General features: G+C 46.7%; 1 protein-coding gene across 1 annotated transcript in view; it reads left to right on the top strand.

The window, feature by feature from the left end:
- Nucleotides 1-22,247, top strand: part of EFCAB6 (EF-hand calcium binding domain 6) — a 264,209-nt gene that overhangs the window by 117,934 nt on the left and 124,028 nt on the right. Inside the window, exons 14-18 of the mRNA XM_068560155.1 lie at nucleotides 2,958-3,125; nucleotides 5,493-5,552; nucleotides 5,643-5,803; nucleotides 12,652-12,825; nucleotides 14,424-14,592. Of these exons, the coding sequence (XP_068416256.1) occupies nucleotides 2,958-3,125; nucleotides 5,493-5,552; nucleotides 5,643-5,803; nucleotides 12,652-12,825; nucleotides 14,424-14,592 (732 nt within the window). The remainder of the gene's footprint in view (nucleotides 1-2,957; nucleotides 3,126-5,492; nucleotides 5,553-5,642; nucleotides 5,804-12,651; nucleotides 12,826-14,423; nucleotides 14,593-22,247) is intronic.

Here is a 22,247-nt window from a genome sequence, read left to right as displayed (position 1 = left end):
AGGAATAGAAGGGAAATTCCCTAACCTGATAAAGGGCACTTACGATAAACCCAAAGCTAACAGCATAATTAATGGTAAAAGACTAAATACTTTCCCCCGGAGATCAGGAAAAGCACAATGATATCAGCTCTAGCTACTTCTTTTCAACATTATACTGAAGTTCTAGACAGTGTAATCAGGAAAGAAAAGAAATAAAATGCATACAAATTGGGAAGAAAGAAGTAAAACTGTCTTTATTCACAGACAACATGATATTGTAATAGAAAATTCTAAGGAATGCACACACACACAAACTGCTAGAACTAATAAATGAATTCATCAAGGTCACAGGATACAAGATCAATATACAAAAATCAGTTATATTTCTATAAATTAGCAATGAACAATCTGAAAATGAACTTCAGAAAGCAATTCCATTCACAATAGCATAAAAAGAATAAATTACCTAGGAGTCAATTTAACAAAAGAAGTGCCAGGCTTGTATACTGAAAATTATAAAAAACTGTTAAAAGGAAAAGAAGATGTAAATAAGTGAAGAGACATTCCATATTCGTGGATTGGAAGAATCAATATTATTAAGGTGGAAATTCTCTCCAGATTGATCTGTAGAGTCAGTGCAAACCCCATCAAAATCCCAGCTGGCTTTTTTGCAGAAATTGAAAAGCTGATCTTAAAAATTCATTTGGAAATGCAAAGGTGGCAGAATAGCCAAAACAGTTTTGGAAAAGAAGAATGAAGTTAGAGTACTTAAACTTCCAGATTTTGAATCTTAGGATAAAGCTACAGTAATAAAGACAGTGTGGTACTGGCATAGGATAGACTTATTGGTTGACGGAACATAATTGTGAGTATGGAAATAAACACTTACATTTATGGTCAATTAATTTTCAACCAATTCAGTAGGAGAAAGGATAATCTTTTCAACAAATGGTGCTGAGACAACTGGATATCCATATGCGAAAAGATGAATTTAGACATTTTCTTTACATCATATACAAAAATTAACTGAAAATGGACCATAGACCTAAATATAAGAGCTAAAATGGTAAAAGTCTTAGAAGAAGACATATGTGTAAATCTTTGTGACCTTGTGTTAGGCAAATATGTCTTAGATGTGACACTAAAAGCATGATCCATAAAAGAACAAAATCTGTAAATTGGACTAATCAGAATTTAAAACTTTTGTGCTTCAGAAGATACCATTAATGACAGACTGAGAGAAAATATATGTAAATTATATATCTGGTAAAGGACTTGTATCTAGAATATATGAGAACTCTTAGAACTCAATAAGAAGACAACCTGAGTTTTTAAATGGGCAAAAGATTTTAGTAGACATTTCACCAAAGAATATATAGGAGTGACCAAATAGCACATGAAAAGATGCTCAACATCATTAGTCATCAGGGAAATGCAAATCAAAACCACAATGAGATATCACTTCACACCCTCTAGGATGGCTACTATCAGAAAGACTGACAGCAGTAAGTGTTGGCGAGATTGTGGAGATGGAACTCAGACACTGCTGGTGGGGATGGAAAATGGTGCAACTGCTGTGGAAAACAACATAGTAGTTTCTTAAAAATTTCAGCGGAAATTTACCACATGACCCAGCAATTCCACTCCTAGATATCTGCCCAAGAGAAATAAAAACGTGTCCACACAAAGGCTTGTGTACAAGAGTCCATAGTAACATTACTCATAATTTCAAAACTGGGAACAATCCAAATGTTCATCAACTTATGACAAGATAAACAAAATGTGCCCTATCATACAATGGAATAGTCATATCAGGAATGAAAAGGAACAAAATACCGATTATGCAACACCATGGATGAACCTCAAAAACATTATAGTAGGTGATAGAAGCCAGATGGAAGGTGCATACAGATGCATATACTGTATGATTCTATTTACATGAAATATCCAGAAAAAAGCAAATATAGAGAGTTAGAAAGTAGATTCGTTGCCTTAGGATAGAGATGGAAATGGAGAGTGAGTACAAATGGGCCCAAGGTTTCTTCAGGGTGATGAAAATATTCTGGAATTAGATCGTGGTGATCGTTGATAAATTTACTGAAAATCATAAATATTAGTTGTCAGTGATTCCCATTTGGACATTAAACAATTGTCACTCCCAAACCAAAAAGTGCCCTGCACATATCCTCTAAAATTACTTAATTTTCTCCAAGAGGACCTTATATCCTTTTCAGATTTTGGACCCCAAAGTCATAGTTGACATTTATACACTGCTTTATCACTTAACAAGTCTTTGGTCACACTGGTATTCACAATATCTCCCTATGAAGGGGTAGGGTTCTTTATCTCCCCTGCTTTGCCAGTAAACAGTTTCTCTCAGCTTTGATATTCAGTTTACTTATTGGTAATTTTTTATTCTGGGGGAAGAAATTTGCCTCGCAGTATTTCGCTCGTAATGTTTTCTTTATGCAGCATGGCTGAAATTTTTTCTCACTAAGTAATTGTACATTTATGTAATTGATGAGGTTGGTGGTAGTGAAAACGAGCATGGGTAATATTCTTAGCGAATCGGCTAGTTGTAATTGGATTTCCAGGAAGTTGTGTGCCGCATGTAGCTGAGCTGCGGGGCCCTCAGGTGCGTTGGGGCAGAAGGAGCTGCTGTGGTGCCCTGTGACAGCCAGCGTTCAGCCTGTCCTGGGAAAAGGGTCAGCCTCCTTCCTCTCTTGGGACTGTCTCCTGCTGTGTCCTGACAGATAACCCTGTAGGAACTGCACTTGCAAAGTTCTAGATTCCCTTCCCCCCACCGCTCTTGGCACGTGGGTTTATATAATGATGATCATCAGTTGAGGTATTCTTGTTTCAACTCATAATTCTATCTGGCCCAAACTCATGCTTTATTAAGTGCTGCTAAATACACGTAATGCTCTTCCTTCCTTTTTTTCTTCTTTAAAAATTCCCTTATATATTCTCATGCTCAGAAACCTGACGGACATATAACAGGGGAAGAATTGCGACGTATTCTAAATTGCATGGTTGTAAAAATAAGTGATTCAGAATTCAAAGAACTAATGCAAACGCTTGACCCTGGGTGCACCGGATTGGTCAACGTCAGCACGTTTATTGAACTGCTTGAAGAGAACCCTGAGGTGAGTTTTACAACAACTTCACGTTTGCTTTTCTGTTTATGGCAGGAAACTTAAGTGTTCTTAGTGAAATAAGAGATGCAGGTGAAATATGGTTTAAATAAATGGATGACCACATTTTTCAGCTGCGTTAATTTTTAAGTTAAGAGTTGTGTTTAAAAGTTGTTTAACTTTTAGTTTTTAAATCTCACTGAAGGATGCTCTTTGACATTTCTGAAAACTTTTCCTTGAGTGACAGCCCTTTATATGCTGGATGTGACTCCTTTTCCCGGCATTGCAACGGCACTGCTCTTGCAATCATGTCTTGCAGTAAAAACAAAACCAAAAACTGCTTATTGCCTCTAGTGACAAACACTTACTTTTAGTATTTGTTTCTTTTGGCTGAAAAGTTGATGGTTTTATTATTAGAAATACTTCTATAACTTTAGTAGCTATTAGCATTTTAACATTTTAAGAACTTTAAAAAATCAGATTAGTTTCAGATAATGCGTGCAGTGAGCGTTAACAGAGTCTCGTTGAAATGTTTGTTAAAGACTTTCTTTACCAGGTACAGATTAGCTTTTGGTTTCAATATTATGGCTTCCTGAATGCCCACCTTGTGCACATCCTAAACCATGTCACTCAATCCTTCTTGACCTCTGATTCAAAAGGGAGTCCCAGAGCCCTTTTACACGCAAAAATGAAGAACTGCAACTTTTCCAGAATTCTGCTGTGGGGCACACCCTCTGTTAGCTTTTGTAAATCATCACCTCTGACTGTCACAGCAGCCCTGCTCATAGGCACCTTTTTTTCTGTAAAAACAGAAATACAGACATGAGAGCAGCCTGCTTTCCATGTGGCCCGCAGCGTGGTCTCTGCCTACTCTTAAGTCAGATGCTGTCAGCCTCCAGGGCAAACCCTCTAACGGCGTTGGGACCCGCAGGATAAAGCAGAGCTTCCCCACGTAGCTGATGAGGTGCCACGCCGTCCAGCCCTGCCGCCTCTCACGGGGTCTCCTCACCGCCATGCCGCTCGGGTCCTCAGGCTCCCCACGTTCTTGCCACCATCCTCGGCAGTGCAGCTCCTGCCGGGATCCCCTTCCCGCTCCCTGGTCCAGGGCCCATTCTCCGGGGACCCTCCCTGACCCCTCTGATGAAGCCTGTCTTGCAGGCATCAACCTCACATACCTATGCCAGTCACAGGGTCACGTTTCTGTCATGATGTTGTCGTGCCTCCAGGAAGGCGGAGGCCTTTCTGGTTTTACTGCCCATTGTACCCACAGGCATAGCCCAGTGCCGGCAGCACTCACAAAGCAGTTTGTTGAGTGAATGTTATATAAACAAGTGAATTAGAAACGTTAGAAGGCAGAGATAGGCAAATAGAAGAAACTTAATATCACTGCTAATTCTAACATTGAGGAATTGTGTTACATTGCTACTCACTCTTATACTTTGTTGCATATTCTTCCAAACCTTTATACCTACACAGGCATATGACTTTTTGCAGCTTTATTGAGGTATAATTGATATATAAAAACTGCACATAGGTAATGTATACAATTTGATGAACTGGATCTATATATACTTTCATATATGATATCTATTTTATTTTAAAATGAAACCACATAATTAGTGACTTTTTAGTTTGTTATTGGTTAACGTATTGTTAACCCTTAGTTTCAGTAAAAATTCTGCTACGTAAGATTAAAATATGCAGCGTATTCCCTGCTCTTATAATCTAGGTGTTCATTTTTCTTCCTTTTATAAATTTTGCTGCAAGGAATATTGTAGTGCCTCCTTTTTTTTTCTTTTTTTTGCATCATCCTATGATAATTTCTTTAGTATAAATTTCCAGAAATGGAATAAAAATTTTATATATTATTTTAAAAATATTTTAATTATTTTAAAAGTTGAATATATGTATGAAGTACAAAATGCAAAAGATGCAGAAGGGAATACAGTGGAAGTGAGTTTTCCCCCCACCTCTGTCCCCAGCCGCTCCCCAGAGACAGTCACTGTTGCTCTAGAGGCTGTAGATTATCAAATTGTCTGATGTTATCCATTTTCAACTCTAGCAGTTTGCTTCCTTTTTTATTTCTGCCATTCTGATAGGCAAAAATGTCATCTCATTATTCTTTCACTTTGCATTTATTTGATTTCTAGGTGATGCATTTTTTCATGTTTCCTGTACTTCTTAAAAATAAGCACAAGTTAAATGTTATTATCCCATTTCCAGATGGGGACTGGGGGGGGTGGCAAACTCACTTCTCAAGGTCTAAAGCTACTGGCTAATAATCAGGGACAGAGCTGGCAATCCAAGTCCACCTGCCTCCAAAGCTCCTACTACCTTTATGAGTGATTTGTATTTATATTTTTTCTCTTTCCCAATTAGCTAAGCAAAATATCCTCCTGTAAAGACACCAAGACACCTCTCTTCCTGGCTTGGGATTCAGTAAGTAACGCTTTCCTATGTGGCCCCAAGGTGCTACCACCCCAGGTTACAAACGTGCAGCTTGGTAAATATGTTTGTTTTTTCTGTTAGGTGGAAGAAATTGTTCATGACTCCATTACCAGGAATCTACAAGTTTTCTATAATATGCTGCGGTCACATGACCTTGGAGACACAGGGCTCATTGGGCGAAATAACTTCAAGAAAATCATGCGCGTTTTCTGCCCATTTTTAACAACCGAACATTTAGTAAAGTAAGTTTTCTGGTAACAAAATTAATTTCATGCCGTGTTTTCCATCAAGTCTGTTTTACGATTTTAAACCTTTTTCTACGTATTTTTTTTTTTGCCATGTTAGTAGGTAGTACTGATAATAGCTCCTATTTATTGAGTCTGTACTAAGCGTCGGGCGTTGGTTGAGAGTCTGGCATATATGCTGGGTCATGCAGTCCTCAACACAAGCGTGTAAGTGACAGTTCCTTTCGTGGATAAGGAAATGGAGGCCTGGAGACGTTAAGCACCTCCTTGGAGTCACACAGCTAGTCAGTGGAGCCTGGGTTCTACCTCTGGTCTGCATGACTCCTATGCTCTTAATCGTGATGCCATTTTACCTCCCAGGGTGTCTGGCTATGATCAGCCAGCCCCTAAATGGTAACTTGAATTATACTTCTCTTTCGTTTTAGTTTAAAACTTAATTTGTGGTGGATGAGCCGAAGCTGGGGGGCGGGGAGGGACAGGGATATTAGAGAAAGAAGAGAACGGTGTCCTGAAGGCCCCAGGGGTCCCCTGCCTGGTGTCCCTTTCACCCTCCACACGGAGGGGCTCACCCCTTGGGGCATTCCCTCTCTGCAGATGACCTTGACAACCTGCAGGCCGAGCCGGCACTCTGCAGGGGATGACGCCACCGACACGCCACCTGCCACGCACTTGCTGCTATCCCAGAACTCAGAGCTGCACGGCCTCAGGGACGGGGGCCGGTGTTTCCCAGCGTGTGGGCAGTGATCTGGGAGATCACTGTGGGTGGAAATCCAGTGGAATCACAGCGTTTCTCTTTCATTCCTTCCGACTGGAATGTTAACAATCTTATTTATTGTTTTTCTTTACATTACATTGATTTAAAGTGACCTGAAACACAGTTGATCTTATTGGTAATTGTTGGCCTCTTGAATCTCCCTTCTGTGAACACTCATGTCTCATAGCCCGTTTCTCCTGTGGTTTGTAAGAAGGGGAGGGGGAGGCCTAGGCTTTCCCCAGCAAGAGGGCCTTGCAGAGAGCTTGGCGTGCCAGGCCGGGTGTTTGCATTCATCCAGTTTACAGAATGTTTGCAGAAAGATCAGTTCGCTAGTGGGTGGAAGAAACACGACACAGGGGAGAAGCAGGTGACAGCAAGTCCAGAGAGGGTTGTGGAGGAGCTCAGGGAGGGGCGAGGGCCTGGGCTGGGCAGTGGGCAAGGCGGGGAGGCCACCTTGATGTCCGTGTCTGCAGGGGCTTCAGTCGCTCACTGGCTCGTGGCTTTGCTGCACGTGGTCAGGGGAGAGGGAAGCAGAGCCCAGGACTGGCAGGGTGGTTCACTTCTTCCTCCACTTGGTCTTTCGCTCAAGAGTATTGCGCGAGCCTCCTGCATCCCGGCCGTCCTGTTAGTAGGTTTACAGAAACCCCTTCACCTACAGAGCGGTCTAATGTGAGGGAAAGCGATGCAGACGCATCCCGGGTGGCACGTGAGCCCAGAGGACCGTGCGCAATTCTTGAAGGACACTTACAGCCTGGAGGACGGGGCAGGGGGGCGTGGCATGGAGGGCGAGAAGCTCCCCAGGGATGTGATGCTTGAATCTGGAGAAGAAAGGGGAGAGCATTTCAGGCTGTAGGCTAGCAGGAGAAAGCCCAGAGGGCTAGGGGCGCACGGCACGTTCACGTGGACAGCTGGGGCAGGAGTGTGGGGGGGGAGGGCGGGAGGGGCACGATGCCAGAGGGCGGGCAGGAGGGACTGCGGCTCTACACTACGGAACCGGGTTCACCCGGCGGGCAGGGTTCTCCACAGGGTCTGAGAGCCACCCAGAGGGCTTCGGAAACCCTGGTGCCAAGCCCCGTCCACAGGCTGGCCGGGCACGGGTCTGCTGAAATCCCCGCTGGCTGTGCCCTGCAGCCGTAGTTGAGAAGCAGAGCTGAGGGGGAACCGGAGCCTGTGGGGTGGCTTTACACGGGGGTGGGTGGCAACTGCAGATCTGTGCTTTATAAAGATCGCTCTGGCTCCGGTGAGGGGAACAGACATAATGGGGAGAGAGGGAAAGAAGGGGCTTGAAAGGAGGGGGCGGCAGAGGACTTCAGGGGGCGACTGCTTTGGACTCGGTCTGGGCAGTAGAAGGACAGACCTGGTGACTCTGGACCGGGAGGCTGATGGCAGAGGAGGGGAAGGAGTCTCCGGTGATGCCAGGGGCTGCTGGCCAGTGAGAGAGCACAGAAGGAGTCAGCCGGTCGGGGCGACAACACGGGAAAAAGACTCCAGGAGGACGTGGGGCTCAGAGAGGAGTCTGGGCCGTGATGAGACTCCAGCGTCCTCCTCACACCGACAGCTCGTTCGTTCGTTCAACAAGCATTTGTCCGGGGTGGATGGGGGACCGTCTGAGGTGAGAGGGCTGCGGGTGGGACCTGGCAGAACACCACCGGGCAACCAGGGCCCTGGCTGGTCCAGCAGCAAAGGAGGCCGAGAAGGTTGGGGCAAGGGGACAGGAAGGGCAGTGCCTGGGGCTAAGGGGGCAGGAAGTCTCGGGGAGCAGGAGGAGGCCAGCCAGGTCAGATGTCGCATGGGAAGCAAGTGGGGTGAGCAGGGGCCGGGGCCGGGAGGGGCGGGTGGACCCCCCAGCAGGCGCCAGGGATGCTTGTGGAGTGAAGTGACGGATGCAGTGCTGAGAAAGGATTCACCTGCTTCACAGACAGGCTTTGTGCTTGTCTCTGGGCTGGGGGAGAAGTCAGTGGAAAGCCAGAGACTGGAGAGAAAAAGTGTTGATAGACGGAGCCAGGCCAGGAAGAGGGGTGGGCGTGGGCGCTAACCTAGGAGCCCCGCCCTCCAGACTTCTGTTTCCTCGGTGCAGGGGGAGGTGAGGTCATCAGCGGAAGGGGAGGCTGGAGAAGGGATAGGAACCCTGGGAGACTGCAGCTTCCAAGGGGCAAGAGAGGGGAACCTCTTGGGGGTCTCTGTTTACTTGTCCATGAAAAGGAAGATGTCGCCCACACTTTGGGCGTTCATGTTCTACCTGAGTACATTTTATTTTCTTTATATCAACTCCTCTTTTTCTGAAGTGTATTAATTTTTTTAAAGGCTTTTCTGACCACCATACATGTAAAAACATCAACACTTGCTGTAAAGAGGTCACACTAAGACTGCACTTCATGAAAACAATATGATTAAATCCTAACGCGATGTCTCTATCTGCCAAGCACTCTGAGCATGAGACTTGCTGTCGCTTTGCTAAAATATAGGTTAATAAGTAGAAGGAAGTATGAACTACGTTAGATATCACTTGAAGTAAAAGAATTGTAAATTTGCAAACACATTAAAAGATAGAGCAGGGAGGTGGAGAAACTGGTCCTCTCCTGTGTGCCTTGTGGGCGTGTAAATGATAAAGCGCCTTTGGAAATCAGCTTGATGTAACATGAACCGCCAGCACCCGCCCCCGCCCCGCCCCCGATGGAGCTACCCTTTATCTCTGTAGTTCTCCTACGAATACACACCGTGAACTCATGTGGAGGTTCAAGGTGTGTTTGGACTGCCAGGGGCGTGGATTGGGGTGGGGTGGGAAGGAAGCGAGGATGAGCCCCAGCTTCCGGCTTGAGCATCTAGGTACTCAGGACTGTCACCTGAGCTGGGGGAGTTTCAGGGGTGAAAATCAGAAGTTCCATTTTGGACATGTTAACCTGGAGAGGAGATTGGTGACACCCCACCACCCAGAGTGACAGGTCACTCTATTCACCTCCTTCTCCACCTCCCCTCCACCCCACCTCCCAGGTACTCTCTACCTGTCACCCGGCTCCATTTTTCATGGCTCTTGTCATCTGTTTACGTTTATTACCTGTGCCACCCACCAAGGATGTAAAGCACAGGGACTTTGTCTCTTCACTCCCGAAGTCCCGGTACCTAGGAGTGGAACCGTACCCGGCTCATGGACAGGGCATCTTAAGTGTCAAGCGACGGAATGAATGAATGAATGAATGAATGAGTGAGCTTAAGTGGACTGGTTGTGCAGGCAATTGGATATTTGAGATGGAAGCCCCCCTATTCTCTTCTCCATTATGTAGCCAGTCTTTGTCTAAACTACAAAGACGATCACGTTAAAACCCTGCTTGAAGCATTTGGGTGTCCTCTTGCCATTAGGGAAATACCAGATGCTTTAATGGAGCGTGACTTCCCAGCCCGTCAGGATCCTCAAACCTCTCCAGAGTGGCTTCCCTGGTGGCTCAGTGGTTAAGAATCCACCTGCCAATGCAGGGGACACAGGTTCGAGACCTGGTCCGGGAAGATCCCACAGGCCGTGCAGCAACTAAACCCATGCGCCACAACTACTGAGCCTGCGCTCTGGAGCCCGCGAGCCACAACTACTGAGCCCGAGTGCCACAACTACGGAAGCCCGCACGCCTAGAGCCCATGCTCCGCAACAAGAGAAGCCACCGCAACGAGAAGCCCATGCACCGCAACGAAGAGTAGCCCCCGCTCACCGCAACTAGAGAGAGCCCGCGTGCAGCAACGAAGACCCAACGCAGCCAAAAGTAAATAAATAAAATAAATTAATTAATTAAAAAAAAGAAAAAAACCTCTCCAGAACTCGGGCTCTGCAGCCAGACTGCCTGGGTTCAAATCCCGGCTCGGCCCAGAGCTAGCTGTGAACTTGGGCACGTTCTGAGCCTCTTTCCTCCTGCAAATGTTACTTCGAGAGTTGTGGTCAGGATCAAATGAGGTAATAGGCATGAATCCTCTCACCCAGTATCAAGCCCATGGGAAGCTCTCGAATGCTGCGGCTGTTCCTGCAGGTCCCAGCTCAGCTGGGCTGACTGGCTTCCTATTTCTTGAGAACACCAAGCTCTCTGCTGCCTCTGGGCTTTTCGGTGATCTGTTCCCTTGGTTCAGAATGAGCAGTTTGCCAGCCTCTTGCAGCTCCGTGAGGTGGGCATTGCTTTGCTTTTCTCACAGTTGTAGCTGTAATACTTACCACAGTGATCATCACAGAGTGTTACGGAAGCAATTATAACAATTGCTGGTACTTACCAAGCAAAGCGCAGTTTGGAGCTCATGCTCTGACCCCTGGCTACGTGCGTGTCATCATGATATTGTGATACTGTTATTCCAGCTGTGGTTTATTGAGCACAGATGCATGTAGCAGGCCAGCCCAGTGCTAACAGCTTTACGTGGATCCTCTTATGGAATTTTTACAGTAATCCTCTGAGGTGGGGGCTTTCAGTATGTGCATTTCATAGACAAGGAAACAGAAGCATAGAAAGGGTCACGTGCCCAGGTCAGAGCTTCTCGACCCTTCGATGCTCTTAAAAGTTATCGAGGACCTCAAAGGGTTTCTGTTGTATGTACTGTGTCTACCAGTACTTACTGTGCGAGAAGCTAAAACTGAGACCTTTAACCTGTCGTTGCAGAGAAGGAGAGTGCACTTGCTACTTGTGTTTCCCTGTAGGCTCAGGAAAAGCGTTGGGATTTCAAAATAAGGATTTATTGGATAATAAGGAGGTTACAGAAATTATAGCAGGGATAACCTACGGGGAGCTCGTAAGGAGCTAGTAAAGTGCTTTAAAGAAACTGAGCTGAGCTGATCTCTGAAAGCTCACTCCAGCTCCTCATGGAGACCCTACACGTTTCTGCAGCTTTAGACCGTGTCAGTGAGCGCAGCCCACACGAGCACACACTCCAGCAGCGGTCGGAGCAAGGAATGATCACGTGCCACGCAGCCTCTGGAAAGTCCGCTGTACACGCACAAGAGACTCAGGGTGGAAGAGACACATGACATCGTGTATTCATGTGAAAAGAGTCGTGGCCTCACTGCGCCGGGGAAGTGTCCGCGGACCGGACCTCGTGAAGCCCGCCTTCAGTCATGGAGCCGATATCCAGACCCCGGGAGGCAGAATCCAGGGCTCACACCCACACCTCCTGGGCTCTGAGCCTTGTGCATTTTAACGAATCTGTGGAATTTTTTCTTGGGTCTCAGGCTTTACCAAGTTTGCAACAGTGGGCACGTACAACCTTTATGATTAGAAAAATATTAACAAACAAAATGTTGGAAAAAAAAAAGATCCTGCCATATTAGTGGTTTCCTATGTTTTTCTCAAATATTTGCATATCCCCAAATTCCAATAAATTACTTCCATAATTCCATACCAAATTTCTCATGAAATTTTTTCTTTGTTTTACATTTATTATATCTTTATTGCAGTATTCTTACAAACAATGAACTACACATACTTAAATAATACAATTTGAGGAAATCCATCATGTGTATATATCTCCGTGAACCCATCGCAAGCTGTCAATGAAGATACCAAACTTTCTCATTCCCCCTGAAGCTTTCTTGTGCCCTTTTGCAATTCATCTCTTCCACCCACCTAGCACCATGTCACTACAGATGACTTTGCATCTTCTAGGATTTTCTATAAATGGAAGGCTACAAGATGTTCTCTTTTTTTGTTAGGCTTTATTCACCAAGCATAATGATTTTGTGGTTCACTCACGTTGTTGTATGGTTCTTGGTCATTGCCCAGTAGAATTCTGTTTCATGGCCTTACCCCACTTTGTGGATCCATTCACCTATTGGTGGACATTTGGTTTGTTTCCAGTTTTTGCTATTACAAATAAAGCCACATGTATTGCACGTCTTTGTGTAGACATACATTTTTATTCTTTTGGCTAAGCGCCTAGGGCTGGAACAGCTGGTTCCTCTGGTGAGTGGCTATTCAGTTGCCAAAGTGTCTTCCAAAGTGGCTGCGCCATTTTGCATCCCACCAGCAGTGGAGGAGGGTCATAGTGACCCACATCCTTGCTGGCACTTGGTAGGGTCAGTCTTCTTTTAGCCATTCTAATGGGTGTGTTCTGATTATTTTTTGAAATTCAGACTCTGCAATAAGTTTCAGGATATTGCTTCAGGAAGAATCCTTTACAAGAAACTTTTGGCATGCCTAGGAATTAATGGCCCACCCACTGTCTCTCCAGTTCCTGTTCCAAAGGATCAGCTGTTAAATGAACATCTTCAAAAAGAGGAACAGCAGCTGCCAGATCTTTCTGAGAGGTAAAATGAAGCAAAATGAAAGCGTTTATTAAAACCACTGTGCCTGTTGCAGTGTAGGTAGTTAATAAATATTTGTTGACTGAGTATTTAAATATTTTATGACTTAAATAAGAAAGATGGCAAACTATAAAAACAGTGATTAAAGTCAGGGATTTTAGAGCAAGCAGCAGAGATCTTAGGAATTACTGCATTGACCTGCTAATTCTAGAATTGAAAGCACTGAGACCTGAGAGATTTGGGGACTTACCTCGGGTTATTCACAAGCACGGTGCTCACCCTGGGGGAAGGACCCAGGACTTTCAACTCCCAGAGAAACCGCCTGCCACTCAACTGTTACGTACCTGCGTTCACACTTATTCTTCTCCAGAAACTTAGATTCCTTACCGCTGTTTAATATTTATTGCAAAATATACTCATTAAACTGGTTAACATTTTCTAACATGAATGACAGAATTATTTAAATGATTGTCAAATTGAATTGTAACAATAAAACATACTTAGTCAATCTATTAAAAGTCAGACTGATGAATATTCGAGCTCTTCTTCATTTTGAAAAATATAGGTTTCATCTAATGAAAAGATATTATTTTAACTTGCTTGTTCATAGCTTATAAAAAATCCATAAGGAGAGGTAAAATGTAGAACTGTTCAGCCGACTTCACGTTGTCACATCCCCTTTAAAAAATTCTTAAGTGTAGAGCAATGGGAATATTTTAATGCTATGCTAATGAAATTTGAATATCTGGGCACTTCAGTAGTAGCTGCTTTATGAATGGGCAGAAAGGTGGTATTTTAAGAGAAAGGTTAAATATTCTGTGATGAGATATGTCTGCCTCCTAAAAACCAGTGAAAGAAGTAATAGCAATTAAGCATTTCATAAAATGTGGGCATTCCTGGAGAGCTCCTAAAGCCGACAGAAGCAGCAGGAAAGAAGTAGAAGTCTGTTCTCCAGGACTATCTCATGGTTGTCAAAACGGCGTCCAGGAGACTTCTGGGGAGCTGAAGGATAATTATCCTTCAATGACACATACATTCTCACACTCAGACCCAGAACACATCACGTAAGATCTACCTTTTATAAATTAAGTTGATTTTGTGAATCAGCTTGGTTTAACTGTGGACGTCCCTTCCTTCCCACGGCTGTTTGATGACCTCTTTGATCTAGTTACCACAAGACGGCCTATTTAATTTAAGGCCTGTAATAGGCTCTGACTTTTCATTTTCCCAGTTCACAAAAATATCCTTTTTCAGCCATGTCTTCCCGGTCACACACCACAGTCAGCCAGCTCAAAGCACAGCTGGAAATCTTAGCACAAGGATGACAGCAGCCCCTTCTCTGAAGCTCCCCACCCTGGCCTGCTGCCACTTGCTGGCATCTCAGGCAGAGCTTTACCTGACGCGGTGCTGCTGGCCTGTCTCTGAACCTGCAAGCCATGGGTGTGTAAGAAGTCCCCACGTCACTCCATGGACCTCAGCATCTCTTTCCTCCTTTGTGAAAAGGGGATGGTAAACCCCCTTGTTGTCCTGGGTTGAACCATACATAGGTGAGCTCTATAGGAAGTGCTCTGCTGCATCTGTGTGCCTGCTTGTGATTTTAGAGCCAAGCCCACTGAGAGTAAAAGCGCCGTGACCAAGAATATGACCAAGGATGCGGTTATTGAAAAACTCAAAAACTGTATACGGCAGCAGGACCCAGCCTTCAGAAAACGATTTCTGGACTTTAGCAAGGAGCCTAATGGCAAGATTAATGTGCATGACTTCAAGAAGGTAGGAGAATGGGTTTCTTTGTGTTTCTTTGTTTCCTCCTTTCCTGAAGAAGTTCAGATGTTTTCTTATACTAACACGCTTAAAAGGATAGACATTAAGTTTTTTCATTAAGGGTTTATTCCAGGGCAAAGCAGATTCATTTCTAGGCATCTTTCAACAATTGAAAAGGATTCTTCTGGCCAAAAATGTCTTTGGCAACTTTCTCAGAGCATGCTTTTGATATGGATGTGGCCGGCTTTTGATAGTTAAACTTTCCAAACACAGCGTTCATTGTCGCATTCTTTGGCCATCCACTGAGTACCTGTCTCCCTGCGTGTGGTGGGGCGACGTGCGGGCGGGAGCGAAGCTGCTCGGGCCCCCATCCCTGCCAGCAAGGGGTCCCCGCCATGCTGTGATCACAGAGCTGTGGTTTGTTCCTCCAGAAAGTGGGGAAAAAACCTGGCAGGGAAAATGCGAAGCTCAGAGTGCTGATTTGCACGTGCTTGTGGGAACTGGCGAGGTTCTGCCAGAAAGGACTCCGTTTGAAGGGTTCTGCATAGACTTCTCAGGAATTAATTTAAATGATTGCTTAAAATTCCTATTATGATCCCTCTAGCTAATCATCTTCAGCTATTTTTAAGGGAAGCATTGCAGCTAATAGGTAGCAGTGTCCGTGTGGGCAAATTTAGAAGGCAGTGAAATATATTTCCAAGAAGAGAACAATTATGTTAGTAGCTACAATTTATCTAGCGCCTGCCCCCATGCCAGGCACTGTATTAGGCTCTTTCCATATCTCATTTCCAAGCCTCCTGACGGCGGCCGCGTGGAGGATGGATGGATGAGGGAGCCGGCTGGAGGCACAGGGATGGGATTAGATGGCTGTCGAAACAGTCCAGACCTCCCCTTCCCCACACAAAATACACGAAGTCAGGGATCTGATGTTTACAAGCATACGGGGCGTGGTGAGGAGAGATGTGGGTAACGGGTAAGGAAGAGGAAAGTTCAAGGATGGTTCCGAGATTTCGGTTTGGGGGACCAGGGCTGATAATTAGTCACTGCTAACTCCGATGGGGGCAACTTCAGTGGGGTTAGGGTGCTAAATGGGCGGGAATCATGGAACTCTCCCAGGGCGCCTGGTCCTAGACTGTAGCCCTGAGCCACCTGGCAGCGGTCCTGGCCCCGACGCACAACAGTCTCGAATGACCACGGCGCTCAGCGCTCTTGATTCACAGAGTCAGTTCACAGGTTCACAGGAAATCAGGCATCAACCCGTCTGCCTCTGACTTTCCAGAGGGGGAAAGCGGCTGCCTTCCAGAAGGGCCGTAGGTGGCGGCAAAGCTGAGACTGACACCCGCGACTCCGAGGCCAGCTTCTCACCTGCTCACCCGAGAGCACCTTTGGGTCCGTCAGCTGAGCCGAGCAGTTTCCACCTTAGGCTTCGCCGGCCGTCGATGAGCCAGGGGCTCCCCCGTTCACGTGGCTCGTTGCTGCCCCAGACCACTCTCCCAAAAGTTCGGCCAGCAGCCGCTCCGTTCTCAGCCTGGGGCAGCCGCTTTGCCAGCGGTTCAGGCCTGGAGTCCTGGAGCCCTCCCTGACTGTCCTCTTCCTCTCACACCCACATCCAGGGCATCACCCGCGCCCGTCGGCTCCCTTGAACTCGCCCCAGGACGCAGCAACTGCTCGCCAGCCCCTGCTCCCACCCACCCACCCTCTCCCGGGCTGTTGCAGCGGCCTCCTCGCTCTCTCCTGCTCCTGCCCTGCCCGCTACAGCTGAGTTGCCACCCAGCCGCCCGGGTGACCCTCCAACAAGTCAGTGAGAGCGGGCCACGCCTGCTCGGGACCCTCCCATGGCTCCCCCCATCGCTCGTATAAAAGCCAGAGTCCTAGAAGGCCCAGCGCGACCCAGCCACCCATCACCTCTCTGACCCCAACTCTCACCGCCCCCCTTGTACGTACGCTCCAGCCACACCGGCCTCCTGCTCTCCCTCAGACACAGACCTGCTCCCACCTTCCATCGGGCTGTCCCCTCCCCCTGGCCCAGCTCCTCAGAGGCTGGCCTGGGCGTCCCCTCACCGCCTGCCAGCCTTGGTCCGAGCCTGACGTCCACGTGGTGAACACAGCCTGACCTCCACCCCCGTGATCTCCTTTACCCTATTTCTCTTTTCACGGTGCTGTCACCAACTGCCACCCACATTGTGTTTACAGTTCTTTAGTTCATTTCTTTAGTTTGCTTGTTTGCTTGTCCTCCTCCATTAAGACGTATGCTCCAAAGGTAGACATCGTTATCTCTTTTGGACAGTGATACATCCCAGGTGTCTGGCGCATAGTAGGGCCCAGCAAGCGTTTGCTGAATGAACGGATGAACTTGATGAACTTGAGTAACTAGAATCCCCAGCAGAGCCCTGAATGGACTCAGGGGGCAACCTGAGGAGCGAGGGAAGCAGGTGTTTCAGAAGCCCGTTGGAATCCCTAAACGTGAAGCCGGTTCCCGTACCTGTCTGTGGCAAACCCACCCTAGCTCCCTTCTCTGCCCCGAGTGTCTCTGCATTCCAGCCGACCTGAGGGACAACCACAGGAATGGTCGTTCTGCCCTTGCTTCATGGCAGTGGCTCCCTGTTTCCTGGCTTTCCCGAGATGTGCCAGTGGTGGGGAAAGGAAACAGAAACCACTATAGGACCGATATGCAGGGAAAAAGGTTTGTTGTCATTTCAAGAGACTAACAATCAGTTCCCTGTGAACACAGTTAGGCAAATAGTCTACTGGTTTCCCTTCTAGTGACTTGTTGGGTTTAACCTTTGGAAAGATCCTGTCGTGACGAACCGTTTAACTTGAAGGTCAATAACCGTGGGATGATTTTTTTTTTTTTTTTTTTTTGTGCCTTTGTAGCATCTCTTGTCATCATGAGTGGAAACAAGCCCTTTGATGTACTCTTGCAGGGAGTATACATGACTAAATATCCCTTTTGAGGCAATTTGTCTCCTCTTCTGCTTCTTCAGGATCTGGGCTTTAGGGGTTCTGTGGGGCTGATGTTTGTGTAATGACCTTGATATTTCCTGTGTCCTTGGGCCTCTGGTCAGTCTCCTTCAGGCATTGATAATTTGATTTCCTCTGCCCGGGGAGAAATTCCAACGGCAGGTGCTGGTGACACATCCTCTTCTTTAGCAGGTGGCAGCCCGGCAACTCCTGCAGAAAGTCCAGCAGAGCCCCACTCACACCGGGCCACCCACAGAGCCGTGGGCCCTACTCCCTCCCACCAGCCCAGCCCCGAGACTGCTGACGGGGCAGAGAGTAGGGCGTCAGGCACAGCTGCCCCGTGGGATGATTTTAAACAGTCTACTAGGGACCCAGATTTCAACTCTATAAGCTGATAACCTCAAAGCATTGTATAAATGTAAATTTTCATTGTTAAATTATTTATAGATCAGAGTGATTCTACTACTGGTGAAGTCAGAGCTGGAAAAATCATGGACTTCTACTGTAGAAAGAAACAAGAATTTAGATTAGACAATGCAGGGCATCCAGATGTTAAAGGTTTCCAACTTCAGTGGCAAGGAAGCCTTTGAAACCAACTCCTTTAGAGAGCTTTAAGTATAAATGATGATAATAGTTCTGTAATGGTAATAACAGCAATAATAATAACCACGACGATAACGCTAACCGCCGCTGGAAGAGTGACGCTGGTGGTGGTCCTCACTACACCTAGCGTTCGTTGACCCACCGATGTGCAGGCACTGGGGAAGTTGCTTTACATACTTTATTTATAATCCTCGTAGGAGCCCCGTGAGGTGTAGATCACATTATGCTCATTTCACAGGTGAGGAGACCAAAGCTTAGGAGTTAAGACCGTGGCTCAGTGTTGTTCAGCTGGTAAGCCATTCAGGCACTTGGATTTGAATCCACGCTGGTCTGTATCAGCCTCAGACCCTTGCTGGGTGTGACACCGGCTTGATGGGTGTAATACAGGCTAGCTGGGTATAATTGATGGCAGCTTTGAGGTTGGATCTAGCCTCAGAGTTTGGCGGGAAGGACTTTGCTTTCAATAACAATGCCCCTTCACTTCTTCCTACCATTTTGGCTGTGGAGAGGCAATGTTCTTGCCCTTCTGTTCTCCCAAATCTCTTATCTCACCAATTAGTATGGCAGTGGCTGCAGAGTTTCATGCCCGGGGAATTGGGAGTGAAGCTCTAAGTCCCATATACCCGCTCGCCCAATTCTGTGTCCATGCACTTGTTCATCGTTTGAACATAGGTACCGCTTAGCCGTTGGCCTGAATGCCTTGCACTCTAAATTAGAAGTGCTAATTATGTATTCTCACCAGCCATCGCCTTCCCTGTGGCGGGGGCAGGAGGTGATTGGCTGCACAGGCCCTATGAGGGAGAGCCGTAAGAATAGAATCCAGAGCCCGGCACGAGCTTCCAGGTCAGTGAGTGCACAAGTCCCTGTGTTGTCATTGCTGAGACCCTGTTACTGTTTTCACCCCCATGGTCAGGAAGTTTTTGTCTGCTATACAAATGCTATTTGTTAACTAATAATTGATATTTCCCCCTTTTCTCTCTTGAGTGTAAGAGATCTCAGAATTTCTGGTTAGTGTGGGATAACCAGGGATACCACACTGTGTTCACAGCCCTGACAGAGGAGTGGGGTTTTCATGAACTCAGTTGGGGTTTTCATGAACTCAATGTGTTTTTCATGGTTAAGTGTGCAATTTCCACTGGTGGAGGGGAAAGGAATTTCTGGAATTGTACTAGACCTGGCCTGCGTATTTTGCATCATACATTAAACCAGCGTTCACAACAACCCTGTAACACATATTCTTTCTCCCAGGAAATCCCCCTCTCCCAGTTCACTGCTTTGACCACTGCACTGCAAAGCCTGTGACTATCACGCATTTGTTTTTTTAAATTTACTTATTTATGGCTGTGTTGGGTCTTCATTTCTGTGCGAGGGCTTTCTCTAGTTGTGGCAAGTGGGGGCCACTCTTCATCGCGGTGCGCGGGCCTTTCACTGTCGTGGCCTCTCTTGTTGCGGAGCGCAGGCTCCAGATGCACAGGCTCAGTAGTTGTGGCTCACGGGCCTAGTTGCTCCGCGGCATGTGGGATCTTCCCAGACCAGGACTCGAACCCGTGTCTCCTGCATTAGCAGGCAGATTCTCAACCACTGCGCCACCAGGGAAGCCCCTATCACGCATTTTTATTTATTTATTTATTTATTTATTTTTGGCTGTGTTGGGTCTTCGTCTCCGTGCGAGGGCCTTCTCCAGCTGCGGCAAGCGGGGGCCACTCCTCATCGCGGCGCGCGGGCCTCCCACCACCGCGGCCCCTCCTGCTACGGAGCACAGGCTCTAGACGCGCAGGCTCAGCAGCTGTGGCTCACGGGCCCAGTTGCTCCGCGGCATGCAGGATCCTCCCAGACCAGGGCTCGAACCCGTGTCCCCCGCATCGGCAGGCAGACTCTCAACCACTGCGCCACCAGGGAAGCCCCTACGCATTTTTAAATGTGTCAATTTATTTAAATAATGAGTCAGGAACTGGTAACGTGGCAAGAAAACAGTTTTTGAGTTTTAAGGTAATCTAGAATCTTTACATTCCTTCTCTAGATACATTCTCTTCCCCTTTCCCTGTCCTTCATTTGCTGAATTAGCAGCAAACCCCCAAAACAGTGGCTTAAATTTAAAAAGTAGCTGTTTTTTTTCCTATAACAAGGAGTCCAGAGGTTGTTGGTATTGGGCCAGTGCAGCAGCTCTACAGTGTCTTCAGAGACCCAGGTTGCTTCTAGCTTTTTAGTCTTCCAGTCTTATCCCCATGTATGCAAGATAGCTGCTGGAACACCAGCCATCACACACATGTTTCAGGCATAAAGAAAGGGAAAAGGGAAGGGCAAAAGTCTTGAGCCAGAGAAGTCTTTCTTTTTTAATGGGCTTTCTTGGAAGCTCCTCCCACTTACATTTTATTGTAATGTATTGTAAGCTTCCAGCTGTATTTTATTGACCAGGCCTGTGTTATATGGCCATACTGGTCTATAGGGAAGAATGGGAAATAGTATAAATACAAATATATATATATATAAGTTTTTGGCTGGGCACATTACAGAAAAAGCAAGGTTCTGTCCCTGTGGGAGAAGGAGAGAATATGCATTAGGCAGGCAAGTACTACAGTCTCTGCTATCCTTCCCCTCAGTAAACATTTTGAGGGTGCCTGTTGCATACTTGGAATAGGACTAAGCCACATGGGGAACATGGATAAAGCAGAAGTTTCATTGCTTGGGACTAGTGACCCATGGGAAACATAAAATGACTAAACACCCAAGGACACATAAGTCAAGATTAGCCTAATTGAGTAATTAGACTAATTGAACTATTCCATTCATCAGGAATTTGAGGGCAGCTTTACAATTCCAGTTCCCTGTAATTGGCCGTTCCTAATGGGAAACTGTTATTCTTCATACTCACTAAATACACTGAACATTGTTTAGCTCACTGTTATTCTTAGTCCCATTTCTGGCATCCCAGCGGAGGCCTCTGGAGACAGACACGGGCTGCAGAGCTCATCAGCTAACACAAACAGAGCCCCCGAGATGTGGATGAGGGAAGCAGGAGTCTGTAATGGCCCAGCCCAGCATCCCAGGTCCTTAGCAGCCTCGGCCCCTTGCTTCTGCACCTGCTTGAAGGCAAGGGCATCTCACCTTGCCTCGTAGGAGGCGAGCTTTCCTTCCTCCTTCCAGCAGACTACCTTATGCCCTTTGGGTTCTGGTCAAACTCACACATCTGGGGAACTGGCACCTTCCCCACCCTCTACCATCAGTTCCTAATCCCACGCAGTCTTACGCACCTAAGGACAGGGACCCCGATGTAAACCAAGCCCCACAAACACCCTCGAGCATCTCATAGCTGTTCCTTGCAGCTTCCTAATCTTGCAGATGTTTTAAGAGGGTGACCAGTTGTGTGTTCGAGGTCCCTCACGTCTTCATTTTTGTTGGTCCAAGCTCCACACAACCATCAAAAGTCTATATTTATTTCTGCATCTTCCGGCAACAACTCTCTGACAGAGGCTAAAACTAGACTCTCTCGGCATCTGACTGCACCCAAATTGTCTGGTTCCTTCAGGGCAGGGGCAGTTGCAGACCCTCAGTGTCAGTTGACCACACCTCTAGGGCTTCGTTTTTGCCTTTGTGTTCTCATGGCCTTCCTCCCAGGCGTGCCTTTGTCTCCTAAGTACCACGGTGTGGGGACTTGCACCTTGCTTTTAAAGGTTTTCAGTTTAGGTCCTTAGACTCCAGCCCTGAGCAGTTCCAGAGGTCAGCACATGTCCGGAAGGGGAAACCAGTCATGCTTTAAGCCTGCCCCCTCACATCTCCAAGTTTGCCACTCCAGCACCACATAACTAGCTCTGCTGGAGTGGCCCTCTGCCGGGCCCAAGCCTATTTCTCAGTCCAAAGTCCACTCCCAGAATCATCAGCTGTTCCCAGGGAAAATGCAGTTGCATAGCCTCGGTTTGCCTCTGAAGGGTCGGTCCTTCCCACCTTGGAATTTTGGTCTCTTTAAACCTCACGTCTCTCGTGGCTTTCTGATGCCTTTTTGTTATTTTTAATTGGTTGAGCTTTTCTAGTTGTTTTCATTGGGAATATTTGCTTGCTGTGGATTACTACATCCTATCCAAAAGCAGAAGCTGAGGTCTGTC

This window comes from Eschrichtius robustus, chromosome 13 (genome assembly GCF_028021215.1).
Source record: "Eschrichtius robustus isolate mEscRob2 chromosome 13, mEscRob2.pri, whole genome shotgun sequence".
NCBI lineage: Eukaryota > Metazoa > Chordata > Mammalia > Artiodactyla > Eschrichtiidae > Eschrichtius > Eschrichtius robustus.
This window is presented reverse-complemented; position numbering and strand designations above follow the sequence as displayed.